General features: G+C 41.4%; 2 protein-coding genes across 2 annotated transcripts in view; both read left to right on the top strand.

The window, feature by feature from the left end:
• The window catches only part of LOC110975554 (uncharacterized), a 62638-nt gene extending 53838 nt beyond the window's left edge, over positions 1-8800 (top strand). The window contains exons 40-45 of the mRNA XM_022228129.2: positions 1006-1077; positions 1394-1462; positions 2060-2624; positions 3580-4135; positions 4543-4826; positions 6700-8800. Coding sequence (XP_022083821.2) covers positions 1006-1077; positions 1394-1462; positions 2060-2624; positions 3580-4135; positions 4543-4826; positions 6700-6924 — 1771 coding nt within the window. The 3' untranslated portion in view covers positions 6925-8800. The remainder of the gene's footprint in view (positions 1-1005; positions 1078-1393; positions 1463-2059; positions 2625-3579; positions 4136-4542; positions 4827-6699) is intronic.
• A 139-nt stretch (positions 8801-8939) lies between these two features.
• On the top strand, positions 8940-18025 carry LOC110975598 (uncharacterized). The gene is made up of 3 exons (XM_022228185.2): positions 8940-10185; positions 13323-13484; positions 14852-18025. The coding sequence occupies exons 1-3, from the start codon at positions 9870-9872 to the stop codon at positions 15103-15105; spliced, it is 732 nt and encodes a 243-aa protein (XP_022083877.2). The 5' UTR covers positions 8940-9869; the 3' UTR covers positions 15106-18025.
• The last annotated feature ends 5771 nt before the right edge of the window (positions 18026-23796 follow it).

The following is a 23796-nucleotide window of genomic DNA, read 5'->3' as shown; positions in this document are numbered from 1 at the left end:
GAACACTCCCGACCAATATGGCTCTTTCCAACCAATGAGGGCCCCTCTGTTCAAGGCGCATTGACAATGAAATATTTGTAAAACTGGCTTCCTCTGTGTGTGATCACATAACTGCATGTCTAAAATATAACTGTACTGTTGCAATCGAGGATTTACAAATACGCTTGGACTGAAAGCATGTAACTGTAATTTTGAATCCTCTGCTGATAATTTTTTGATATCTATTTATAGCTATTGTTTTCTGATTAAGATTTTCAGATTCTCTGATTGATTCGAAATTGAAAAGAAAGGACAGCCATATTATTAAAATTGTTTCGAATCACATTTCGGTAAAAGAGTACTTAAACTTTGTAACAGCGTCTTTACAAATTGAACATTGTGAATGGATTTTGTCACTTAATGACTTCAGCTCCACCTTGCATCCTGAACTCCCGACCCATCTGCCCACCGCTACTTATAAGTAAGGCCAGTGTAGCAAATTAGCCTGTAAGAGCTGTGATGCTAAAATATTTTCGTATGATGCAATACAGTAGACCAACTTAAGTGAGGCTAGTAAGCGTCACTAAACCTTGCAAGCAGAAGGTTCCAACAAGCCTCACTTATAGGTTTGCCTACTACATTGCATCATACGATAATATATTAGCATCACAGTTAGAGCATGACTATTTTGATGCACAGGCGTAGCTTGTAAGTAGCGGTGGGTAGTCGGATCGGGTGCCTTGATTGGCTGAGCGTTGATTTAAATATATGTTTTATGTCTGCGATGTTACCCTAGACTGAAGGACCAATGATACAATTTCTGTATTTTCTAGCAACATTGAACTTTAAGTATGCACTATTTTAGTTTGAAACAGCAAACTGGTGTGGTTCTCAGCTTTTCCGTTTAAACGTTGTGCTTTTTCTACCATTTCTGAGGCACAACGTCTCTTTTTGTGTTTTTTTGGGGGGGGGTGTTTTTCACACATGCTCTCTATACGTGGCTTAAGTATGGCTCTTTCGTTACAGGACGCTTTCGTTCAATCCACTAAGCACCATCGAAATTGGAGCATTTGCAGGTCTCAACAATCTTAAAACCTTGTGAGTTCCTCACTATATTTCCTTATTTGAAGTGGCTGAAATTTTTCAATTTAACCCTTACTGACTTTGGCAAGAGGGAAGTGCTACCATTTTACATACAGAATACGGCGCATTCTTGGTTTTGGTCACTTTGTAATGAAATAACTTGATAAGCAAGTTGGCATTTATAGAGCCAGACAAGAGAAACGGAAAATAGGTATCGACAGTTGCACGTAGAACATAGTAGACAACAATTGTGTGTTGCAACTGTCGAAAAAAAAGCATTTGAAAGATATGCTCCACCTGGATTTTAATTTTCACTCTTTCACTTTTGCAGAGAGGTTGAAGGGGTCGGCCAGTTCAAATCAAAAGAAGGGTTTGAAGACCTAGAAAGCCTCCAAACCATGTAAGATAACGTAACAATACAAACATTGACCAACTCATATATTTCAAACAATGGAAGCGTTGAAGGTTTTTTTGTAATTATTTTTTTTGCACTTGTCAGTATTTGCCGCGCTTCTTCGAAGATTACAGAGACTTACAAAGATTAAAGGAAAGTTTGTTTTTCTAATTTTTTTTGCATGTAAGCACTAGCCTTTGAGCGCAAATGTAAAGATGTTCTGGATAATGCCTTTGAACGGCTTCAAAGGGAATGTCAAGTGTGTTGGAGTTGGAATCAAGTTAGTCAGAAGTCATTTGATACTTCAAGTTAAGTCACATATCAGCTAGGACCTGAGAGACAAACACTGACGAAGGACTGCCTTATCTGCTCTTCATTGAAAAAGGTTGTGAAGCAACTAAAAACTGACTTGTGGCAGACTCTATTGCCGCTCTGAAATGAATTAACGACTGGGGCATATACATGACCGTACGTGTAAGGCTAAGAGACTTTGCAGCGGCATCTTGAGAACAAAAGTTGAATGAGGTGATATTAAACTAAAGATGGTCTAATCCAGGACTTTCGTTGATAAATGAACACTAAAAATGTATCCCTTTGTAATAGAATTGCCAGCAAATACCACTATTGCTGCGTTAGAGACGTTCAAGAATGCTTCGCTCCCCGAGACCAGTTTTCCGACTGTGACGATCTGATCAGCAATGGCGCTCTGAGGTTCTTCATCTGGCTTCTGGGACTCAGTGCCCTGGTCGGGAACGTGCTGGTCTTTGGCCTAAGGATGGTGAGGCGCTACCGGCCTGGCCGCGGTCGGACGCAGCGGCAAATCGCAACGGTGCAGGACTTCTTGATCACCAACCTGGCCGCCTCCGACTTCTTGATGGGCGTGTACATGCTCACCATTGCGGGGGCGGACATGCACTTCCGGGGGGTCTATGCGTTTAGGTCCGAGGGCTGGCGGGCCAGTCTGGCCTGCACAGTCACTGGCCTACTCGCTGTCCTGTCTAGTGAAGTGTCCGTGTTCATCGTCATGCTGCTGAGCTTGGACAGGTTTCTCAAGATTGTCTTTCCCTTCCGGTTCGGCCTTCACATGACTTTGAATAGGACCCGTATTCTGGTCGTTGCATCTTGGGCTGTAGGGCTACTGATGAGCCTGCTTCCAGCAGTAGTATCGGTAATTGTAAATGTCATATCAAAACCTTTTTGTAGGCTCTTCATCGCCGGTTGGCTGAAATATGGTCACATGGGTTCACTGTTCACTTTTGCAGACCGGCCTATTGCACATGAAATTTTTGTCGGGTCGACCTTGCCAGCGACAAGACACTTTGTGCACGTCCAGACATTTCACTGGACGTGCATTTAAATATTTGACTTGTCAAAGCATCCAAAGAGGATCGGAACTGTCAACAGAAACAAATCAACTAAATCTATGAAAACTAGCAACGTTCCTTAAACTGTTGAATCGCTCGTTCTATTGAGTAAAAGTATTGATTGAGTTAAAATAATTAGTCAAATCGCTGCCCTGAAAACTTCATTTTTTTATTTTACATTTCAGTTAGAGGCCTTTGACCTCGAGAAGCGATTGCCTCTTTTAGTGACTCACAGTCCATCGGGGCGCATAGCCGCGCACTAGTCCACCAGTTCATATTTGTACATAATGAAATACAATATATGTTTGTATCCAGGCGGTAGACCTACGGGGGACTGGTGTTCGGGGTCTACAGAACATATACGAGATACTTATTCCGCCCCAATCCGACCCGGAAGTATAAAGATTTGTTTGAAAAAAAAAAAGGACAGAAGGGTCTATCTGGTGAGATTCGAGTACACCAACGTCCTACGACGGAACTACTCTATCAATATATTCCATATGTGGATCGGCATGATTTGGTTTATAGTGCCTGTCCATTCAGATGGACTTGGACGTGGCTTATCATGTCAGTCCATATTTGTTTTAAAAAATACCTCTGTGAAAACGCAAAATACGAAACTCCTGAAGGTTTTATAATTGAACTGTACACAATAAGCATTTTTCCCCCAAAGAGCGTAGGAGCCTCATCTGCCATTAAGCTTTGCATCACACTATTAACAATGCAGTAACTGCTTGCATGTGTGTATAATTGATGCAGGACCGATTCTCAGATGCTTACTATGGCAGTTCCAGTGTTTGCTTGGCTTTACCACTTGTTCCTGTTCTCCCCAATGGCTGGAGGTACATGTTCTTCCTCCTGTCGGTCAATTTGATCTGCTTCCTGGGCATGTTCGTCTGCTATGCTGCCATCTTCGTGGCCGTCAAGCGCTCCTCGCGCGAGGCCCAAGGCCAGAGCGCCCAGCGGGCGGCCGAGGTCCGAGTGGCCGCCAAGATGTCGCTGATCGTGGGCACCGACTTCGCCTGCTGGATGCCCATCATCCTCCTGGCCCTGCTGGCCAGCTTCGCCAAGGTGGACGTCCCCCAGGGCGTCTACGCCTGGATCGCCATCTTCATTCTGCCGCTGAACTCCTCCATCAACCCCTACCTGTACACGCTGTCCAACTTTTGGGGCAAGAGGAAGAACAAAAAGAGTAAGAGATTGAGCTCCTTGATTCAAAACCAGGACCACTCAGCCTCAGCCTCTCCGATGAGCAGAACCCGGTCCTCAACTGTTGGAATGGAGAGCTTCAGTGATAGTCACTCCATTGATTTCGGTACGCACATACAGGTAGAAGCTTCACCTCACTTTATGCTGAAAATGCGTCTGAATTTGTTGCACAAACTTAATCTTTCACTTTTGTCGCGAAAACACCCCTTTCCATGTCTTTGACACGGTTAATGATTCTTTACTTAGAGGCCAAATCATTCGTTGCTTAGTTGGAATTCTGAAATTTTAGGGTACGCACGAGCAACTACAGCCATGGAATAGCTCATTCCATGCCTACAACAGTTGCTAGCCCTATGCCAGAAGGACTGTGAAAGCGTACAAACTGCTTACGATCAAAGTTTTGATTGGAGTTCTGTATTTGTGCATATGTGCTGTTGAATTAGATTAGAAGTAGTTTGGAAAAGGGCGGAGTAGAGAATGCAATCATGTTTAAACTTGGCCCTTTCTTTCCAGAGCTGAAACCAGTACTGGCAACTGTATTCTCTCAGCTTGAGCAACATCGTATCGTGCCCTTGCTTAATGCAGAGGCTCTAAAGGCATTCTCAAACACCAAAGATTCCGCCAACAGCAGCATCCCCGGCTCCGACCAAAACCTTGGAACCAATCTGACGGTGTGGAACTTCACTGAGGAGGAACTTAAGAGAGTTGAGGAAGACATCAGCGAGGCCCTGTCCTGGTTACATGCAAACGGTATTGCAGGAATCCAGCTGAACAAGGACAGCATTCTCTTACACAGGGTGAGGGAAAAAAGACCCTTCCAAACCTCGCTCTAAACACTGTTATTGATGCCTTAAAAATTTTTGTTTTATTGCCTAAAGAGGGTTTGCATGTTTGACAACTTGCAGACTAGAGCTTTTGTTCCACAGGGTATGTACAAAGAAGGTTTCCCTTCGGAATAAAAGAACTGCTCTGCAACATGGCTACCATGCAAAGCCTGTATAGAGTATGGTTTTCAAGTGATGTGATGCGTCGATTTGATTAACATAATTCTATCTAGTCCAGTGATCGAATGGAGGTTTACAGAGCCTCGTGACGCACCCCATCCACCAAGCACGACAGTAGCCTGCTCAATACAGAAATCGACAAACCACGTTAATTATAGATATTTAACAAATATCTTCAACACTTTAGAACAAAAGCTCGAAATATCCCCCTCCTTTTGAAAAATAGAAGCCCATATGTCTGTTCAAGGGTTTAAGATATTTTATGCTGTGGGTTAGCCGAGATATGCTGGAAGAAGGTCTTATTTTTGAGATTTCACGCCTATCGTACAACTTTAGGAAGAACCATCAAATGCAAAACGTAAATACTCTTCATTAGTCAGCAGAGGTTATGGCGCGTTGTGATGTTAGATGGTATAAATGTACTACATTAGGACATTGGTGGAACTTTAGGTTTAACTATATGTTTTAAAATGACATGCCTTCGCGCATTCTATATGCCTTTAAATGACATGTTTATTCTTCAGAGTACACGAATATCATTAGCAATAGAAATGACAGATCACTTCAACCATTTCTGTTCAGTTCGGATATTCTTGCAGGAAATGCTCCAAGGTATAAACGTCTTATTTTTTGGTTGGGAAAAGGGGAGGCCTTTGATATCATTTTAAAACTGAAAGGTTATACTTTGTCGAAATATTGAAGAATATGGGCAACATCATAATGTTGTTATTTCCACGCCACGTGAAGTCAACAACTTGCGCTTTTTAATTTCAACTAATGAACGGCAAACCACTCCACGTTGTCCATCTATGGTTCTTTGGGAAGAAATAAATTAAATAACCATTTTGAGATTTTTTTGCCACTGGAAATAAGAACAACATGTTTACTCACCGCCTTGCACTTAAACTGAGTGGTAATTTTATTATTTTGAATTTAAAAAAAGTGGCTTGTTGGTTTTTGAGCACTGGAAAAGTCGAGCCAAGCATTAAGCTCGAGTTGTTCGAACCATCATTTAAACTTAATATGATAAGTAAATCAAGAGATAAAGATTTTGACTCGAAAGTCACTTTTTTACACCGTGTATTTCGTGGCTTCTACGTGTGATCACACCAAGTCTTACCTTCTGATGATGGCATACAACATGAACATTATAAACGAGCACTTCCAGTAATTGCATTTCTTTAGAAAAGGAGTCTTATTTCTATTCCCTAGAGTTGGGTATTTTCTTGAGGGACTTGAGGAGAGAGTCATTTGCTGGCAGTTACTCGAGACAAGTCATTACCTGTTAGGACTCTAGTCGAGTCAAGTCGCTGAAATTTGACTCGAGTCGAGCTTGAGTCAGGTTACTGACTCATCATCACAGCAATTAAACCATAGAGTCTGTTATCCATGAAAGTAATGCACATAGACAATGAAATGACAGAAGGAGTTGCACCAAAGAAGGTGATTCATGCAAAGTGACATTTACTAGGAATAAAATGAATGTAATATAGGCCGTGCCCATATTTGGCTGCAGCTTGGCAATTACACACGAGAATATGGTAGAGGCTGCAGCCAGTTTTCATAAAGTTCGTGCAATTTCAAGTCAATCTCAAGTGCACACGAGCATATTTTCACATACAGAAAATTCCAACTGTTTCTCTCTTTATTCCGTGCCTTTTGCTAGGAATCGCGTGGTTGTCAGAGGGCGTACTTGAAGTTACCACAAAGCATTGTTACTGCAGAGATGCCCAACTGCAAACAACGGGACGATGCGGATGACATCGGTGTCGAATTAGACAACAAGGCTTGGGAAAATCTAAAGCGGCGACTCCGAAAACACGTTGGCTTGGGTCTCGACGAAAAGGCTCAAACCGAAAACGGCTCAATGTGCGCCATGTCACGCCTGTAGACCTACTAGGATGTGGTGTGTGACGAACCAGGACACCTGTGCGAGCTAATAAGGAACGAGCGAAACCAACAGTTATTGGATTGTGTAAAATGATTAATTAGTTATTCCATGTCTGTTGGAGGAAAGGTATGCCCTACGTCTTAATAAGTTAATATAATATATATCTTATTCGTTTAAAACGACTTTGGCCTTTTCTAGTAAACACTTAGGTGTTTAGTTTAGGTGATAATTGACTCTTGAGCGTTACCAAACATTTTAAAATTCTGTTTTTAAAACGACAGTTTGTTTCATTCTAATTTTCCTGTTTAGAAAAATAATATCTAGAGACGGGTTTGAGTTTTAAAAGATAATTTTGAAGAAGAAATAAGCATGGTTATGGTAGTAGATTGCTAAGATCTAATAGCTTGCTGTGATTATGTAAAAGAGTATTTGTTTTTTTTTACTTTTTAGAGCGTTGGCGACTTTGAATATCCACCGCAGAATTTTTGTAGAAAGCCGAGAGCGTTTGGTGTGACGGTCGTAGCGGCCATTTTACACGCGCATGGTAACAAGTTCCGTGCTGTCACAATATTGAAGACTTGTTAGTATTTATGAGGTTGTTTACATTTTCTCGGTGGACAAACTCGATGCCCAAGATACTGCGTATTCAATAGAAAATTAGTGATTTTGTATAGCCTCATTCTCTGCTGGCTAGACGTCGCTGTGTTGTGGGAACCGTTTACACAAATACTGAGCATGATTCCACTTCTGCATAGACGTAAATATGGTGTGGTATTACCGCTCACCGTTACCGTGTGTGTATAATGGAGTCTTAACGCACCCGTGTGTTTTGCCTGGTTGAAAAGGCTTTCTAATAAGCTCAAAGAAAGCAGAGAACACCAGTGTCCTTGGACAAGGCAGGGGCGGGGAGCCACAACCTTATGAAAGGCCGGCGACATCTTCAGATTAGAATCCATCCTGATTCCAAAGTCTTCCGCGAAACCATACACCTGTGGGCACTTCGAATTCTCGAGCGGTGTGGTGTGACTTTTTCCCTGTATTATGATGCATGTGCATGACTGCATGCATGACTACGTACACAATGGGGGGGGGGGTGGTTCTGCCGTTGCACGCACCATGGGGGGGGGTTGTGCCGTTGCACGCACCATGGGGGGGGGTTGTGCCGTTGCACGCACCATGCGGGGGTCCAGCCAGTACACGCCATAAATTTACCTTTATTGAATCTCCATCCTGTCAATACACTTTCTCATACCAGAATAAGCTTTTGTGCGTAGAAATTCAAACGGTATCCTCAACCGTCCACCCCATTATTTATCCTCCTGTGCCAGCGCCAATTTTTAGTATTACTGCGACATTAATCATGACACAAAGACCGGCAGCATCTTGGGGGAGGTGGAGGTTTTATTTATTGGTTTATATTTTGTTGTACAGCGCTTGGGAGAATTATTATTATTATTATAATGCTCTTAAACCACAAGGCCACGGCACTCAACGGGGGAGGGGGGTTCTAAAAATCTTGTGGAATTTCGTACTCTATGGACGGCCCCAAAGCAAATCTAGCACATGAGAGGGCAAACACTGGCCTTTCTGGTCTTCAATATGCTTGCACGGCATCATTTATAACGTCAATGAATAACTAAAAGGCTTGATACTTTCGATAATGGCATTCAGGCTCTAAGTTAACCCTTCTGTTTCCTTCAACTCTGGGACAGCCACGTGAATTATTCCGGAAGAAAGTGTTATAAAATTAGTAGATCCAGCAATCTTTTTAACAGTTAATGCAGCTGTTGAATAGGGAATAAGTAGACGACTCTTTTTTTCTGATTTATACTTGTATTGATTTTTATGTCCGGTTAAATAAACCCCAAATACGTGATTTCAGTGTTGTAGGCATTGGATATTAATTTCTGAAGATGCCACTTTTATCGCCAGAGATGTACGCTGTCGTAAATGAACAGTCACGGGTGTCGTTTTCATTACATCTTCTCGCCATCAGACGCTGTCTACCGCCTGATGGCAGCGATCGAAGGAGCAACTGCTGCAGTCATTAACCCTAACTCCCAAGGGTGTATGTAAAATCATATTGAAATGGGAGGATTTGGGACTGTTGGGGTTTATGCTGTACGTGGCTCCAGTCGCCTATGCTGCAGCGGCTTGGGTCAAACCGTAGGTATGTCTCGTGCTTCAAACGATGAGCAATGGCGTAAAGCCCAACGGCCCCCGGCCGTTTGATCTACAACTCCAAAGACTAAAATCATGGACCTTTTCTAATGACTGCATCTACAGTTCTACGAATTTTTGCAAATTTCTCCCTTATTCGGCTGCAACGCAATGTTAGCCAGGAACAGATTTGCGGGGGGGGGTAGAACGCCCCCTGCTTTTAAACAAAAAAAGGGTAAAACTTTACTACAGTAAATGCGTCCATACCATTGTAAACAAGGTATGTCATGTATTATGTTCCATCATCGTTTCCGCATGTCCAGAAAAAAAAGATACATAAAAAAGTCTAAGGCCCGACCCCCTCCCTGAAAAAAAAATTCCTGGATCCGCGCCTATTAGCAGTACGTGAAAGCGGCTTAAGCTATACGCCTTGATATTTCTGCGCATCGCCAGCGAAACTAGTTATTATAATGTCGACACCCCCCCAACGGGATTCCATTGGTCAGTGGGCGATATGCACGTCATGTTCAATGCATGAAGATATTGCGTGCTGTATCTGCAGCTTCTTCTTGTGAATGAAAGCTTATCCAACGCAGTGCTGAGGGCCCCCGCCAATTCTTCCGGGAGTGCTGTTATGATACAATCATTTCCTGCAATCAACTCTATTTGGTGTGGTCAAAAACTAGACGTGTATGTGAAATTTGGAAAATACATTTGCTTTTGAAAACGATAAGAAACCCTCAGTTGCGTTGTAGATACTAGATACCAATAGGATTGCCTCCGATATGAAATACGTGTATGTGATTATTATCGCCGTGGTGTGCTGCAGCGAGATCTTTATAGCATTAGCAACAGGGACAGCAACATCATCCAGTTATTTTGTCCTGGCGGAGCACGGCAAGTACAAGACGGTACAACACCGTGCTATCGCCTCCTCGGTCCAGGAAACCAGGCGGCATTGCGCGGCAGAGTGTCTGCAGGAAGATCTGTGCCAGCAGTTCTGCTACGGGCCTTCCACAGGGCAATGCGTGCTGGAGGATGCCTCCTTCATGTCACTGTCTGGACGTGGAACTGACAACTGCACCTACTACAGCAGACGAGGTAGGAATAACATTTTCTGCCACTCTATCCAACAATTACACGTACGACAGGAGGTGGCCACCTCAAGTCTTTCCCACTGTGTCCCTTGGAAAAAAAAAGTATTCCTTACAGCAACCAGGTAGGAGTCCACTCAGACTACAAAACTGCATGCATTTGTTCACTTGTGTGGGAAATCGCATACCCTAGAAGTCGAAACGATACAAATTTTCTCTTAAGGTGTGTACAGCGTGCCTTTCGAACAAACCAATGTCACGTTTCCTTCTTTAGAAATGCCATGTCCACGGGCCCAAATCAGGTTAATGATGGGACTGGCCGTCTCCTGACCATCTCTATGCTGTGGATAGAGATACAGACCCTAAGAGTTTTTCCGTCTCTTTCTCCTGTACCGTTCCTGGACCATCATTAAACTCTAGACATGGAACCTATGAATACAATCTTTCTTTCCCTGATTCCTTCTTCTCTTATACCCAGCAAGAAATGAGACCAAGGGGTACCCCCCCGCCAACATGTCCAATCCCTATACACATTCCAGACTATTGATGCTTAACGCATCCCCCCCCCAAGATGTATGAAAGGAATTCCCCAGATTCCTGCAAGACAATGACCAACACAGCAGGGAGGGGGTTCTCTTCGTCTCATACATTGCTGCATATGTCTTCTCTCTGTCCACAAATAACAAAAAAGAGGTTTAAGTAATCCCCTTAAAACAAACAAAAGACTTTGCGGCGCCATAGGAAGAAAAATGATGACAAATGAATAACAGAGTGACAGCAGGGGCGAACAAATGTGTAGCGGCTATCACAGACAAAACCGTTGTTAAGGTCGGAAAGACACATTGATCAGCTCTTGCTACGCGTCATGTTTAGCGAGGCGCAGATGCCTGTCAACGTGTGAAGACAGTTGAGGTACATACAAATGTATGCACTGTTAACCTCCTCAGCCACATGGTGTGAGAAAAGTAAACTGTAACGAGTGTATTTTGTAAACACAGTTTACACAAGTCCTTTTGCAATCGATGCACGCCTAAATTATGTGAGAATTTGATATTTTATTTGTCGATTGTCGAAGAGCCAAATTCTGCGATAAAAGTTTGGTGACTGATAATTGTTTCGAGTTACAGAGAATTGTGCAGAAGTGGAAATGAAGATTAGTGGCAATTAGCAAAAGGGCCAGTTATTGAGATCGAGGCAATTAAAGCGTATACCACATCAGCATTATTTAGAGAAGCCGACTTTAATTCCAAAAGTAGAAGGCTTAAAGGGAAATTTAGAAATTTGGGAGTCATGCTATTGTTACATAACACAGACCCTGTGCGATTTCCCAGTACTCAAGAGCAAATCACCGAAGCTAAAGTAGCGTCAGAGTTGGGAACCGTATATAGCTGGAGACTAATGGGTCTTGGACGAATTTACGTCATACAAAATGTATCCTTTTAAAAGAACACACAAGCAAGCAAGCAGACAAACGCAAGTATCAAACAAATGTAAAGAAAACAACAACAAAAGATACTGGAAAACAGATTTATGAATATCACAAGCATAAGGTGGGTGGTTTATATAATAACGGCGCTTTGCAACAACATGAGCAGATGCCAATCTTTGCGTGGTAGTTCGTGCATCGATTTGCCATCACAACCCCCCAAAAAGGCAAGCCATAATTAACATTCAGAATAAAAAAATGTGCAGACGGTGTCTGAGAGCAGTATTTGCACAACGATGGATTCTACTTTAATCACGTACATTTGTCCACTCTGTGAAACAATCTTCCGGCTAGCGTCCTCTTGAATTGGTGAATGGTGACACCTTGAATAATTAAATTCGCCTTTAAACTCTGCACCATTGTCTACTCGAACACGCGAGGATAGCTCTAAAGCGATCGCCCTATAATCTTTCTAACCTCGCCTTTGAACGCTATTTTTAGGTCACAGACTCTGCTTATTGTATCGACTGGCCACGTCGACCACAGTTAACGCGTACTAATTAAAACCTGTAACAGTGAAGGTAGAACACGTCCATCCGATGCATGTTCTTGGTGCTCCACCCTTTGAATCATCGTTGTAGGTATCGATATGTCGCTGTAAGTTCTTAATGCATACTATCCAAACCTATACACAAGACATCCCCTACTAGGGTTCCTCTTCAAATCCACAACAGTTCTCTGGCGCAGTGGCCTTCGTTGTGGTTCGTGTCTCAGGCTCGCTTCGTTGTACACGCGTGAAGTTTGTACATTTGCAGAGGTCGGTTTCAACAGCTTTCTCATGTGTTCGTTTAGGGGACTGAGATACTGGACGAGAAGTTGCTCCCACTGTTGTTCAGATTGAGCGAGTTGTTCTAAAGCTAAGTCGTAGTCTAGCTCAACATTGCTGCTCAATACACCGGTCACTCGCACTTACAGTTATGGACATCGTTCCTTCATGCAAGCATCACCATCGCTTTGATGATACATTAGGGTCTAAATGAAAAGTTGAGCTAGTCAGTCGTGGGCAAAAACCCAAGGCCCAGTTTCAAGCTAAGTGCACCTAGTGCCTCGCCTCCTCTTGATACCCCCGCCCACGTTATGAATTGAGCACACTGCTCAATAGGGTCCTGTGTTAGCTGTCGAGTTCTGTATTTGGGAGGCAATCTGCAAAATACAAACGAGACTCACTGAAAATTAGTTTGGATTAATTCGGTTCATTTTAATTTCACAAAGACATACTAAATGAACTGTTTGTTTGCAATTCTTGTAAGCAATGGCAGCAAAGGGCCCCAAGCGCAACCAAGAGATGGTGCAATTTTCTGAGTACCACTTTTCGCTGGTTCACGAGCGTCGCTACCGACTAAAAGTCGTGCAGGGACAAAAGAGAGTACACTTTATACAAGTACGAGAGTTAAAGACAGGAAATCATAATAATGCTGCACGCCCCTTTCGATTCCATTTTCAATGGGATCCCGGTTTATCTTTTACCATTGCAAAACTGGTAAATTAATTCAATTATATATAATATAGTTTAAAATTTACCTTTGTTCAAGATAAGGGGGCCCCAATGTTCTTATACTCAGACAAACCTTGTGGTTGGTGTTCGGCTCAGAGGCTCAGATGGCAGACTTTGTGTTGGCATGTAAAATGCCGCATCGATTGGTTCTTTTCTCTCGCAGTGTGTAACAGTTCCTACCACCTGACTTCATTCCACGAGCACATGTTCCCATTTCCGGCCTTTAATGGGGAGTTGGTGCTAGACGCCTCTGTGCTGTGCCGGGCTCGTGCGATGATCATCTTTTCTGGGGATGGCACCAAAGCAGGCACCAAGTACCAAATAAGTAAGGAAAACAAAGCATTATCGACCAAATCTTAGAAGACAACGGACGTGTCTGGCCTTCTTCGGAATCACGGTGTACTGTTCCCGTCCTTATCGTGTAATTGCTCTAAAAAAGGAGTTAACATGTACTTGACCAAGTATACCGAAAGTGTTTAATCACAAATTAAGACTTCATATATTCTTGTCCACTTTTTTCAGCTTAAAAAGCACGGTTGTTATAAAGTTGCAACAAAAGTTAGTCATTTTGTGCTCAAATAGACTGATATACGTGTAGGTAAGTCGGTTCATCATTAAATTAAGAGTGGGACTAACATTTAGTCAACACTGCGGTGACTGACTTTGGTCAAATATGACTAACATTTGACTTATCACGCATGTACTTGATTGCAAGAACATAAGAGCGAGGTTTGCCGTACTATGGGAGTGACAGTAGCCCATAGGGTACATTATTCCTTGATTATTCCCTCAGCTTAAGGCGCTCGTTTTTACGGCGTGGTACTGGTATGACCTTGGGTAAGGGGTTTTAGTGCTTTGCTGGCATTAAACTAAATCATGTATGTGTATGCTGCATGTGAGGGACAATGAAGCACAATTTACCCTACGGCTGCCGTATTGCTTTACATTGTTCGTCTTTTAACCGGACCAATTCCGCCCAAAGTTCACCAAGACAAAGGCAGTAGGTTGGTTTTTAAGAAGAGGTTTTCCTCCAGTTCGAAAACCGATATCATAAATTTGGATTTTCTGCAGAACAGCATCAGCACAAACAAACATGCAGAACATTCTGTGCTTGTGCAAAATTACCAAAATTGCCATAACGGAATTTTTTCCGTTTTAGAGATTCAAATAAAATTATATGATTTTCTAGAAAATGTTTAATATGTATGACAAAAGATGGTACTCCCTACTAATTGTTCAATTTAATTGAATTTGCTCAAACATTTTGTTAGTGAAATCAATTTCAGTGAAATAAAATGCACCGCGATGCAGAATGAAGTTCACTTTGATTCCTTAAATTCTTAGGTCGAACAAAACAACTGTTTTGACAGGGGCACCCCGTTGAACACATTTGTTTAAGGGGGACACCACAGAAAATTAGCTGCAGGAACATTTCAAGGGAGATATTGACAGATTTCAAATAGGGGCACAGGTATGGGGGGCGACGGCGTTATCTCTATTTTTGGTCGTACAGAACACCATCAATATGTAAGCAGCGGTCAGTGATTGCATTCTACCTTAGGGTTCAATACCTGTTGATAGCATGAACAATAGAATTCCACCAAGTTAGTTCTGAATAAGTTGTTTTTCACTGAAAGAAATATATGGAAAGAGGCTTATTTTCTAACGTTTTCTTGTCTTCTTCAATTACAGTATTTGATCAGGCCACCAGGATGCGCCGATGCACGCAATGCTCCCAGTTGATTTCTGTGCAAACTCCAGATGTGTTGAGTAAGTATGAGATGCAACGCTTTTGGCTGAGGTACAACCAAGGCACCTTCACTCTGGGCAAACATAATGAGGCGCCGTTCTTACAGTGGACTGATTCGACGCCCCAGGCTCCTCTGTTCGTCGGCTTCTCTAACTGGGATTTTCCTGCGACGTGGGTAGTCCATCATATTTGTTAAATGAAGACCCAACTGAAGGGCTAAACTGGTTACCTCTTATGAAGTGCTACGTCCTATTTGTCTCACGCCTTTAATCTTGCGTCCCATTCATTTCACGTCCACCAGCCATTCGTCCTATGAGCCTCATTTCTATAACATTTTGTAGCTTGGATAAACTGATTCAAGTCGATCTACTGATGATTAGGTAAAGATTCTTTAATACCTACAATAAATCCCGGTGGACTGATTGGGGAATTGTTGATATGATGTCACAGAACTGTCCCTTGTATTTTACGGTACCTTTTTTTTGTTCAGGGAAAAAGTGTTTGCAAATTACATACACTGTTTTGCAAAACAGACTCTTGTCTGAATCATTAGCCACTGGTAATTCATTATAAAGTTAGAATGGTTCCAGTCCCTGCATTTTCGTATTAAAAAAACAATACTTTGGAATGAGATATATATTGTGGATGCAATGGGGGTGCAAACCAGTCAAATGATTAGAAGTTCTATACAAAGGGTAGCGTAGAGTAGAACGAAAATTCAGTGACATATTATCAACCACCCTCCAATCAGATGATGGGGATTTAAGCAGGTATACTATTAAAACAAAGAATAAATGTTTAGTGAAGGATAATTTTTTTCTCCATTGGGCTCCGCCTTGTACAATGTGTCACCTCATAGAATTAATCTTGCCATGGCACTAATAAAAAAAATCATTATTTGTATGATAGTGACAAGGGGAGTTTTGATCGAGATGTCACCATATTCCAAGCTTTGCTCGTTTTTCTTGTCGGGGAATGGGACATGAGACCATTGGGTGTGGTACCAACATGATGGCGAACCAATGAGACGTAGGGTTATACAGACGTCCCTGGTTGATTGCAGGCTACACTCCGCCCTATCCAAGCACACTTGGCAGAGAACCATTTCGTTGGAATACATGACTTTATATCTTTGAGCTCTCATGCGATAGAATGAGATATCTATATTTTCCAGCAATTTTCCAGTGTCCTTGGTGTAGTGGATGTAAGCAAGAGGTTAATTTGACATTTGGATAGCACAGACAAGTTGATCGTTACTGGTAACTATAGCTTTTATCAATGCACATGCACGAAAACAAGCTCTAAGTACACTAGGTTGGCACGTTTGGAGGTTTTAAATAAAATTGATGGAGTTAGTTTTTGATTAAAATTCCACCACCAACTTGCTCTGTGTTCAAGAACAACAATTGAATTTTTAATTCTTTATGTCGAAGGGTATGCTAGGCATCTCTACCACATGTTTATATAAGGATAGTTGGCCCCTGCAGTTGTCAAAAAGAAACATACAAACAACCCAATACACCACCAAACAGCAGGGCTCCAACTAAAATATTTCGGCTTCAAAGAAACTAGCCAAACGCTTTGAAAGATGCCCTAAGGACTCTGAGTGGCACTGTTCCACACTTGAATGCCTATTGGGAATTTATACTCTTCACACCTCATCCCCTATATATTTGAAATTCCAATATTTGCTGAACCAGAAGATTTATCGGTTTGGTACTTGTGGAATATTTTTTTTCAATTTTTCAATGGACAGAAGGCGAAAACACGTTTCAAACTATGTAAACAAGACCAGGAGAGAAATTCATATCAAAGCATTTTAATCTTTTTGACACGAACTACACGTTTATAATTAATTACATCAATTGACCTCTTGTTCCTTAACTATTGTTTGAATATGATTTATCGTTATTTTAACATATCAAGTATCTTTTTCAGTGATGTGACATTAGCTTTGTAGTGCTGTATTGCCCAACTACTTGATTGCACGTTTGACCAAGGTACTGGCTTTTCTCCATGTGCTTGTTTTATTGGTAAAAGTACTTCCTACTTTGCGACTAACGCCATTACTGTTCTCTGGCTTGCTGCATGCCAGTTGAAATATTCAGTGACTAAAGGTTTATCGAAGTCCAGAAAAGTGAACAAAAATGAAGCCTGACTTTTCAAAATCTTAGGAACTGTTGAAAAATGTTGGGCAAAATAAGTGACATTTGCATAGAGTTTTAACTTTTTTTGTTTTCTTGTTGGCTGTACAGTTTACTTAAAGATACGCATGCAACTTTAAAAGTGCAGTTTACCTTTTTAAAGAGGTTTTTAGACGTAAAGTCCCAGATTAATCACATTAACTTGCACATTGATGTGTGTTGATGAATTGTTTATTAACGTTAACAGTCTGTACGGACCAGATGCAACTTGCAAGTCTGCAGGTTTGATACCGAATAGACAACTGAATATATGGCTCACCGACTGTGCATAGGTAAATCTTTACAATATTATACATTGTCCTTCTTGCAAACGTGAAAAGAAAGCGAACGTGCATTATTAAGGAGCCCTAGGAACGGTAACGCCAGAAAAGAAATATCATAAATGAAGTCACTCTACCCATCTCAAGGTAACCTTCCCACAACATTACACGTAATCGAAGAGCACAAACCCAGCACGACTGCTTTTTGAGGTGGTCTCAGGAATCATTATTCTGCAACATTATGAAACTTTACAGGGTGACCCTGTGTAAAATCCTCACAGGCGAGCCTTGTAAGGGCCTTCCACCCTTAGGCTCTGTTGGTACCAAGTTGCCTCTGATATAGCCGTACAATCTGTGACGTTTACTGCATACTTTCAAAGCCCTGGGTAGAATACCTAGCTCCCAAAACATTTAGGGGTCGAGGGACACGTTAAAAGGAACATTCATGACATCATATTTGGAGGGTGATATCCCAGACTCCCCCATTGCATTGTTAGTATCCCGCGGTACACAGTTTCTCCGTAACGAGTTCAACCAATTTTGGTTATTTCCGTTCTTTTATTTTCAGCCGCTTACCACAAACCTTACTAAGACAGATGCTTAAAGCTATTAACACAAGTAGCAATAAAACGTTTAATTGGTGTCAAATGAAGAGATGACTTTGAAATGTCCCCGTTACCCTAATCACCTATTTGATAGGAGTTTTTCTTCCATTCTATTTTTCGACAAAGAGCTGTATCGGAAAGGTGAGTGATTTCGTGTTTTTCTCCCACTCATAGGTTTTCATATTGAGAATAATACAAGCAGTCGGATACTCCTATGATAGTGCCTGCATGGTAGACCACGCACTTCATTAATTTGGGGCTTTTTTTCTAGCTGGAATAAGAACCTGGTGAATTGCAATTTCCACGGACACAAAGTACTTGCAGCATGTTTCCGTCAATATTTCATGGAAAGACTCGGTTCTGTCACCGTCTTCACTCTGTTTTACTATTAGTATGGTGACATATTAAAAAAAAACAGCATTCGTATGTATACGGTATCGATTTGTTTTTTTTTACTTTTTGTTGTCACTGAAGGCGCCTTTCTGCTTTTAGTGATGACGAAAACATTTCGCTCGTGAACAAAGGCAGCTCATCAGCACTGCTTGAATATTGCTGCCTTTAGTTCGGGCAAAACAAATCGAGCTACATTGTGTTTTCTTTTTCTTCTTTGTGCATCGGAAGACATAAAAACACAAAGGAAAACAGTGCTGCTTGACGTAATCAACGTGGCCCTGGACTATTTTCGGCTCCAACTATACATTATAAGCAGCAAAAAAACAAAAACAAAAAAACAAAAACAAAAAACAAAACAAAAAAACGTGTCCATCTTTTGGGAAAACACAAGGTTTTCTGCTTTATGTTTTTTTATTCATTTCGCACTCTTTTGAAAACGGCACTTTTTACACAATATTGGAGGACATATTTATAACCCATAGGCCTATGCCTGCCCCTGAGCGGTACCAAGAGCGGGCTTTATGATTGTTTATTTCCTTTTATTTTTAGTCCTTCCTTACGTGCATTGTTGTTCATAGAAACGACTGTACTTTGATTGAAACTCAATGTGTTTGTGCTTGGATTAAAGCGTATTTGGTGAGGGAAACCCGATACACGCTAAAATCCAGTTGGGTTTTCTATGCCACTGAGACTGCTATTCCAATGAGATTGCAGTACAATTTAGGCGGATAAGGTTATGTTGGAAGTTTTTCGAAGACCTGTAAAGGTCTGTATTGCTGATGTAGTGTTCTGTCACCAGTGTTCTGGCTAGTTATAATAAATAATGTGCTTAAATTTAAATTGTACTTTGGGCATATTCTATACATTGAAATCACTGTGCACTACATACATGTGATGGCCTTAATTCTTGAACGTACTGCCGTGTATACGTTTTCAGACTGAAATGTCCAAGTTAAAACCTCGTTTTTGGCCAGTGATTCCTGACACTTGAGTTGCCTTTTATAATAACCATAATATTTCCAAATAGGTCACTTTGGAGACGTTTTGTGGTAAAGTTTTCAACATAAGGGAGACATAGGTCATTCAATTCAGACAATTCAATGTCTCCCTAATGAAAAATGTCCACATTTTGAGAGAGGATAGATTAGGGTCTGAAAGGAAAACATGCAAAGCTTGGTTAAGATCAGGTTAGGGAATACTGAATTATGGGACGGTAAAGTTTGAAAAAAGCGCACGTTCCTATGGGAATGTCTCCTTCGTGACCCATTTTTCAGTATTTTATAAATAATATATTCATTGAAAGCACTGCTATATTTGTTACTGCTCATTGAATGCAGTAATGATTCAGATCTTCAAAACATCGTGTGTTAAGCTTACAAAGTTCCAATTTACAGTTTTGCATATACTCTGAAAACCAACATGGCATAGCGAGATCAATGTCATGCTCAAGAGGTTGTGTTGTAATCCGTGGTATAACCATAATCTATGCATTTCTAAAATTAATCTCGTGAAATAAATTACATTTAGGCCTAGTCAATGCGCAGTAAAAAGAACGACGGACAAAAAGCTCACTGGAGCGAACGGGGAAGGCACTGGAGCTTTTCTATCTTGTGGAGTCAATCGCCATTTTATGATTTACACTGCGGTGCTCAATGCGCACGTGGTGAAGGGCATGTATCCATGAACCTCAAATGACCGTAAAAAAACGCGTACGTGTGATTGAGTTTGTACTTCGCATTTGTTATGATAAAAGAGTACATGCAAGCCAAGTTGAAAAAAACATCGGGAGTAGCATAGATGAGTTCTTATGGGGGTGGAACCCCCCCCTTCGGCTGCGAGATTGGCCAAAATAACCCGGATCTTTAAGGGTTAAGTTAATTTGAAACGTTCACATAAACTCTTGGTAACTCGAACCTCAAAGCAATGGACAAAAAAATCGAGTTATCTGAATTTCGAGCTCATGAAAGTTCTTGACTCCTGCCCACACGCACGGTGTACAAGCAATGAAGCCCTACGTGGCTATATCTCCTAATATCCAAGAAAAACTTCATTCTAAACGTCACCAGTTTGCTGAAATGGCACACTTTCGTACGCAAAGTGTGCTATGCTATGCGACAGTTCTTTCGTTCGGTACACACCGCGGTGCGATACACACATTCCCGTGTTTGCTCAGGCCGGGTCCAGTATTTTTTTCTGTATGGCTGCATGATCATTCCTTTTTTACCGGTATCACTTGAAGAAGCACCGGTTCGTATTTCAAAATGTTCGAGTACACAACGTAATTAAAAAGTGTGTGTTTTTTGTCTTTTTAACCTTTTTGTGTTCAGGGACGCGGCAACACGTGAGGTTTTATTTCTGTCATGTCATCCTCCATGTTCCACCCTGTGCACCTGTGCTATTTATTTAACTGCTTCCTTTAAACCAGTGTAATAGATAGAAGTGAATCAAATCCAATTGGAAATCATTTTGTGACCTATAATGAAGAGTGCCCCTCAGGATAGAACGTTGAGCCCCACCCCTCATCTCCTATAAGTTTTATTGTCAGCATTTTATAATGCATCCTAACAATTCTATGTTATCGTGCGATATTGATACGGAAACTACGTGTAGTCCATTTGGAGCAATCACGAGAGTTACCCACCACAATATTATTTTACATCGTGCGTAAGAGTGGTCGGTACTTGTATATGTTTTAATCGGCTTGTGACCGTTAAAGACGGTGCATTTTCGACGGGAACTTAACTATGAACATCGTCATATGTATAGATTTTAATCATTTCAATTATAAATTTTTGACATGACAAGGTCGTGCTAATAAGGAAGGGCTGCAGTGACTTAAAGTGACGTAAGGGTCTTATTTTGCCCGTGCATCCAGATTGTTTCTGAAAACCGCCAAGAGAGTCCAAAAGACTCCCCATGAGTGATTGTGGTATATACAGGAGCCACATCAATTGCGTTACTCACTGGATCGGTAGCCACTTTGTTTGATCCCAATATTGAAAGAAAAAAATGCAATCAGACCGACAACTTTTGTTAGTTTGTCATTGCAGTTCTGTCATTGCTCCGCTTCGGGCTGCTCAACCACAATAATTTAGTATAGCGCCCTCTACCATTAGTTTTCCCTTTGCCGCTCCATGTCATCCACGCTACCTTGATGGTACATTTACAACTTCCCACCTTTATTTCCAAGCCCTTGTTGGAGCACAATCCTTAAGTTTACCCTTTTCCATGCTTCCTTTAATTTATAGTCTTCGATAGCTTAATGTAAGTCTGATTCAGGGTTTATTTCTGGTAAAAAAGTCCCTGTCAGTGTCACGCTCATCTCTGCAACTCACGTGAATAGTACTTTGTATACAAATATAGTGCCGTGCCAATTCCTGTAATGTTTTTACCACAGGCTCTGTTTTGGGGAACTCTCAGTTCGTAATTGTCTGGCTTTCATTTATTCTTATGGTTCATCTTCATTGTACATGTAAAAGCCTGTTATAGATTACTGCCTTGTTCATGTAGTCTGACATGTATATGTACCTTTTCCTGAATGTTTTTAGTGAAGATTTTTAGTACACGCATACATGTCCTGTGTTTTTACGCATTTTTATGACTGTGCCTGTTACACTTTTATCTACATGTGTCTGTGCACAGGACTGTTCATATTTATTAGGTTTCATAGTGATACTCTCCACACATTGTTTTTTACCCGTGAATTCATACATGGATTCTTTCTACATGTACATGAGTATGTAGTTACATCTACTTGTGTCCTCTTGCAGTAATCCACTTGTGCATGGATGTATCTTACCTAGAATATACTTGTCCTAGTCCTTAGAATTCCTGCATTTCCTACATTTGCTGTGTATCGTTATGCAACTTACTAATATTTGTCCTTGTGACTCAAACATTCTGTATATCTGTTTGTTCACAATTTTACATCGTTTTCCATTAAACGGCTCCGGTCAAGGCGCCCACTTGGAAAGATGTTTAGGCCTCTGCATATCTGTTTATGCTCATTACAGTGAGGGCAGAAGAATCAGCATTTCAGGGTAAATGAAGTCATCCCCTTGCTGGCATTTTAGCTCCACTCATCAGCTTTGAGTGTGAACAAGCTGAAGACTTGTGTTCATTGTCATCGTGAGTCTGCGACACCCGCTTCAATCAGGAACCAAACAAGTATTTTGCTGTTTGGCATTGCGGTTTCAGGTCGTCAACTTTGAACAGGAGCTAATTGAGACAATATAGTCACTAATTGAAGGTTTTATGCTGAGAATTGAGTGGGAACAATCCTTGGGAACTGTAATATTTCTTGTTAATTGTGACTGTTTCATCAGCTTCGGTGGAACCAATTATGAGACTGTCTTCATCAACGGCCATTCAAACCATTAGGGCAAATATATGTTAATAATCAAAGACAACTACACTAAGTTATGGGCATAGCCAATTAGACGCATTGGCGCCAGTTCTTAAAAAAAGTGTCAGTGTTTAATCTTGGGGGTCAAGGCATTACTAAATTAGACCAACCTTGGTTGAGACATTTTCCATTCTTGTTCTATTGATCCATTCTTGGCTATCTGTCTCCGTGCAAGTGTTCATGATGCCTTGTGGGGTACCAGAACATAAAAAAGTACCCAACAAAGAACATTCTTTGTTCCTGTGGTGTACTAAAACAGTACCTTGAATAGAGGCAATTCTGCTTCGCACATTATTTTTGTACTACAAGAGAATGAAAGGAACTTGAAATTCCCCATATGGATACAAACATAAGGTTTTGTGAGCGGGTTGGGCCAGCCAATGCCATGCAAACACATCAGTTAGTCACGTCTAAGTTTTAAATTCTTTTTTAAACTTAAAATCGCTAACCATCATTTCCACCACCAACTTGCTCAAAACAAACGCTAGGTAGGTGCTCTTAAGAACGCTGGAAACATTCAGGGAAACTATGTTCCCGATCACAATCTTGATCCATCTAACAATAGGTAAGACGCAGTTTGTGTACTGATGTACAGTATAGGCTATGCAGCGTTAATCCATTGCTAGCTGGGCCAGCCCACACAGGGGCAGGCCCAATGGTGCGAGTCGGTAAGGGGGTAAACAATTGCGTTCCATCCCCAGCACGAGTTTCCAATTATTGGCTTTTTTGCATTTTGCGAAAAAAGGCATTCTTTTTGTCGAAACAGACTACAACTCGTATGCCACCGCCGCCTCTTCTTCTTGTGATTTTGGTGGTATTTAGCATTTGTTTGATTCCAAATTTCTTACCGCCTGTTTGTGTGTAGATATAGATTCCGTAGAACCATTTCTAGCCAGTCCAGTTTAATCATTTTCCTGTATTTTTAAGTTCATTTTTCGTATCAGTCCTGTGTAGATTGCAATGTGTTGGCTGGCCACTATTGCAAGTCCATCGGGGCCTTCTGTTTAGGCTACGTCAACC

The sequence above is a fragment of the Acanthaster planci genome, linkage group LG20 (assembly GCF_054643075.1).
Source record: "Acanthaster planci isolate LZ-2023a linkage group LG20, COTS_SCS, whole genome shotgun sequence".
Lineage (NCBI taxonomy): Eukaryota > Metazoa > Echinodermata > Asteroidea > Valvatida > Acanthasteridae > Acanthaster > Acanthaster planci.
Note: the sequence above shows the minus strand (reverse complement) of the source record. Positions and strands in the feature narration are given on the sequence as shown.

Coding starts and splice junctions, on each gene's coding strand:
- LOC110975598 (XM_022228185.2), top strand. CDS start 9,870: ATGAAATACGTGTATGTGATTATTATCGCCGTGGTGTGCTGCAGCGAG. Junction 10,186..13,322: donor CACCTACTACAGCAGACGAG/GTAGGAATAACA, acceptor TTTCTCTCGCAG/TGTGTAACAGTTCCTACCAC. Junction 13,485..14,851: donor AGGCACCAAGTACCAAATAA/GTAAGGAAAACA, acceptor CTTCAATTACAG/TATTTGATCAGGCCACCAGG.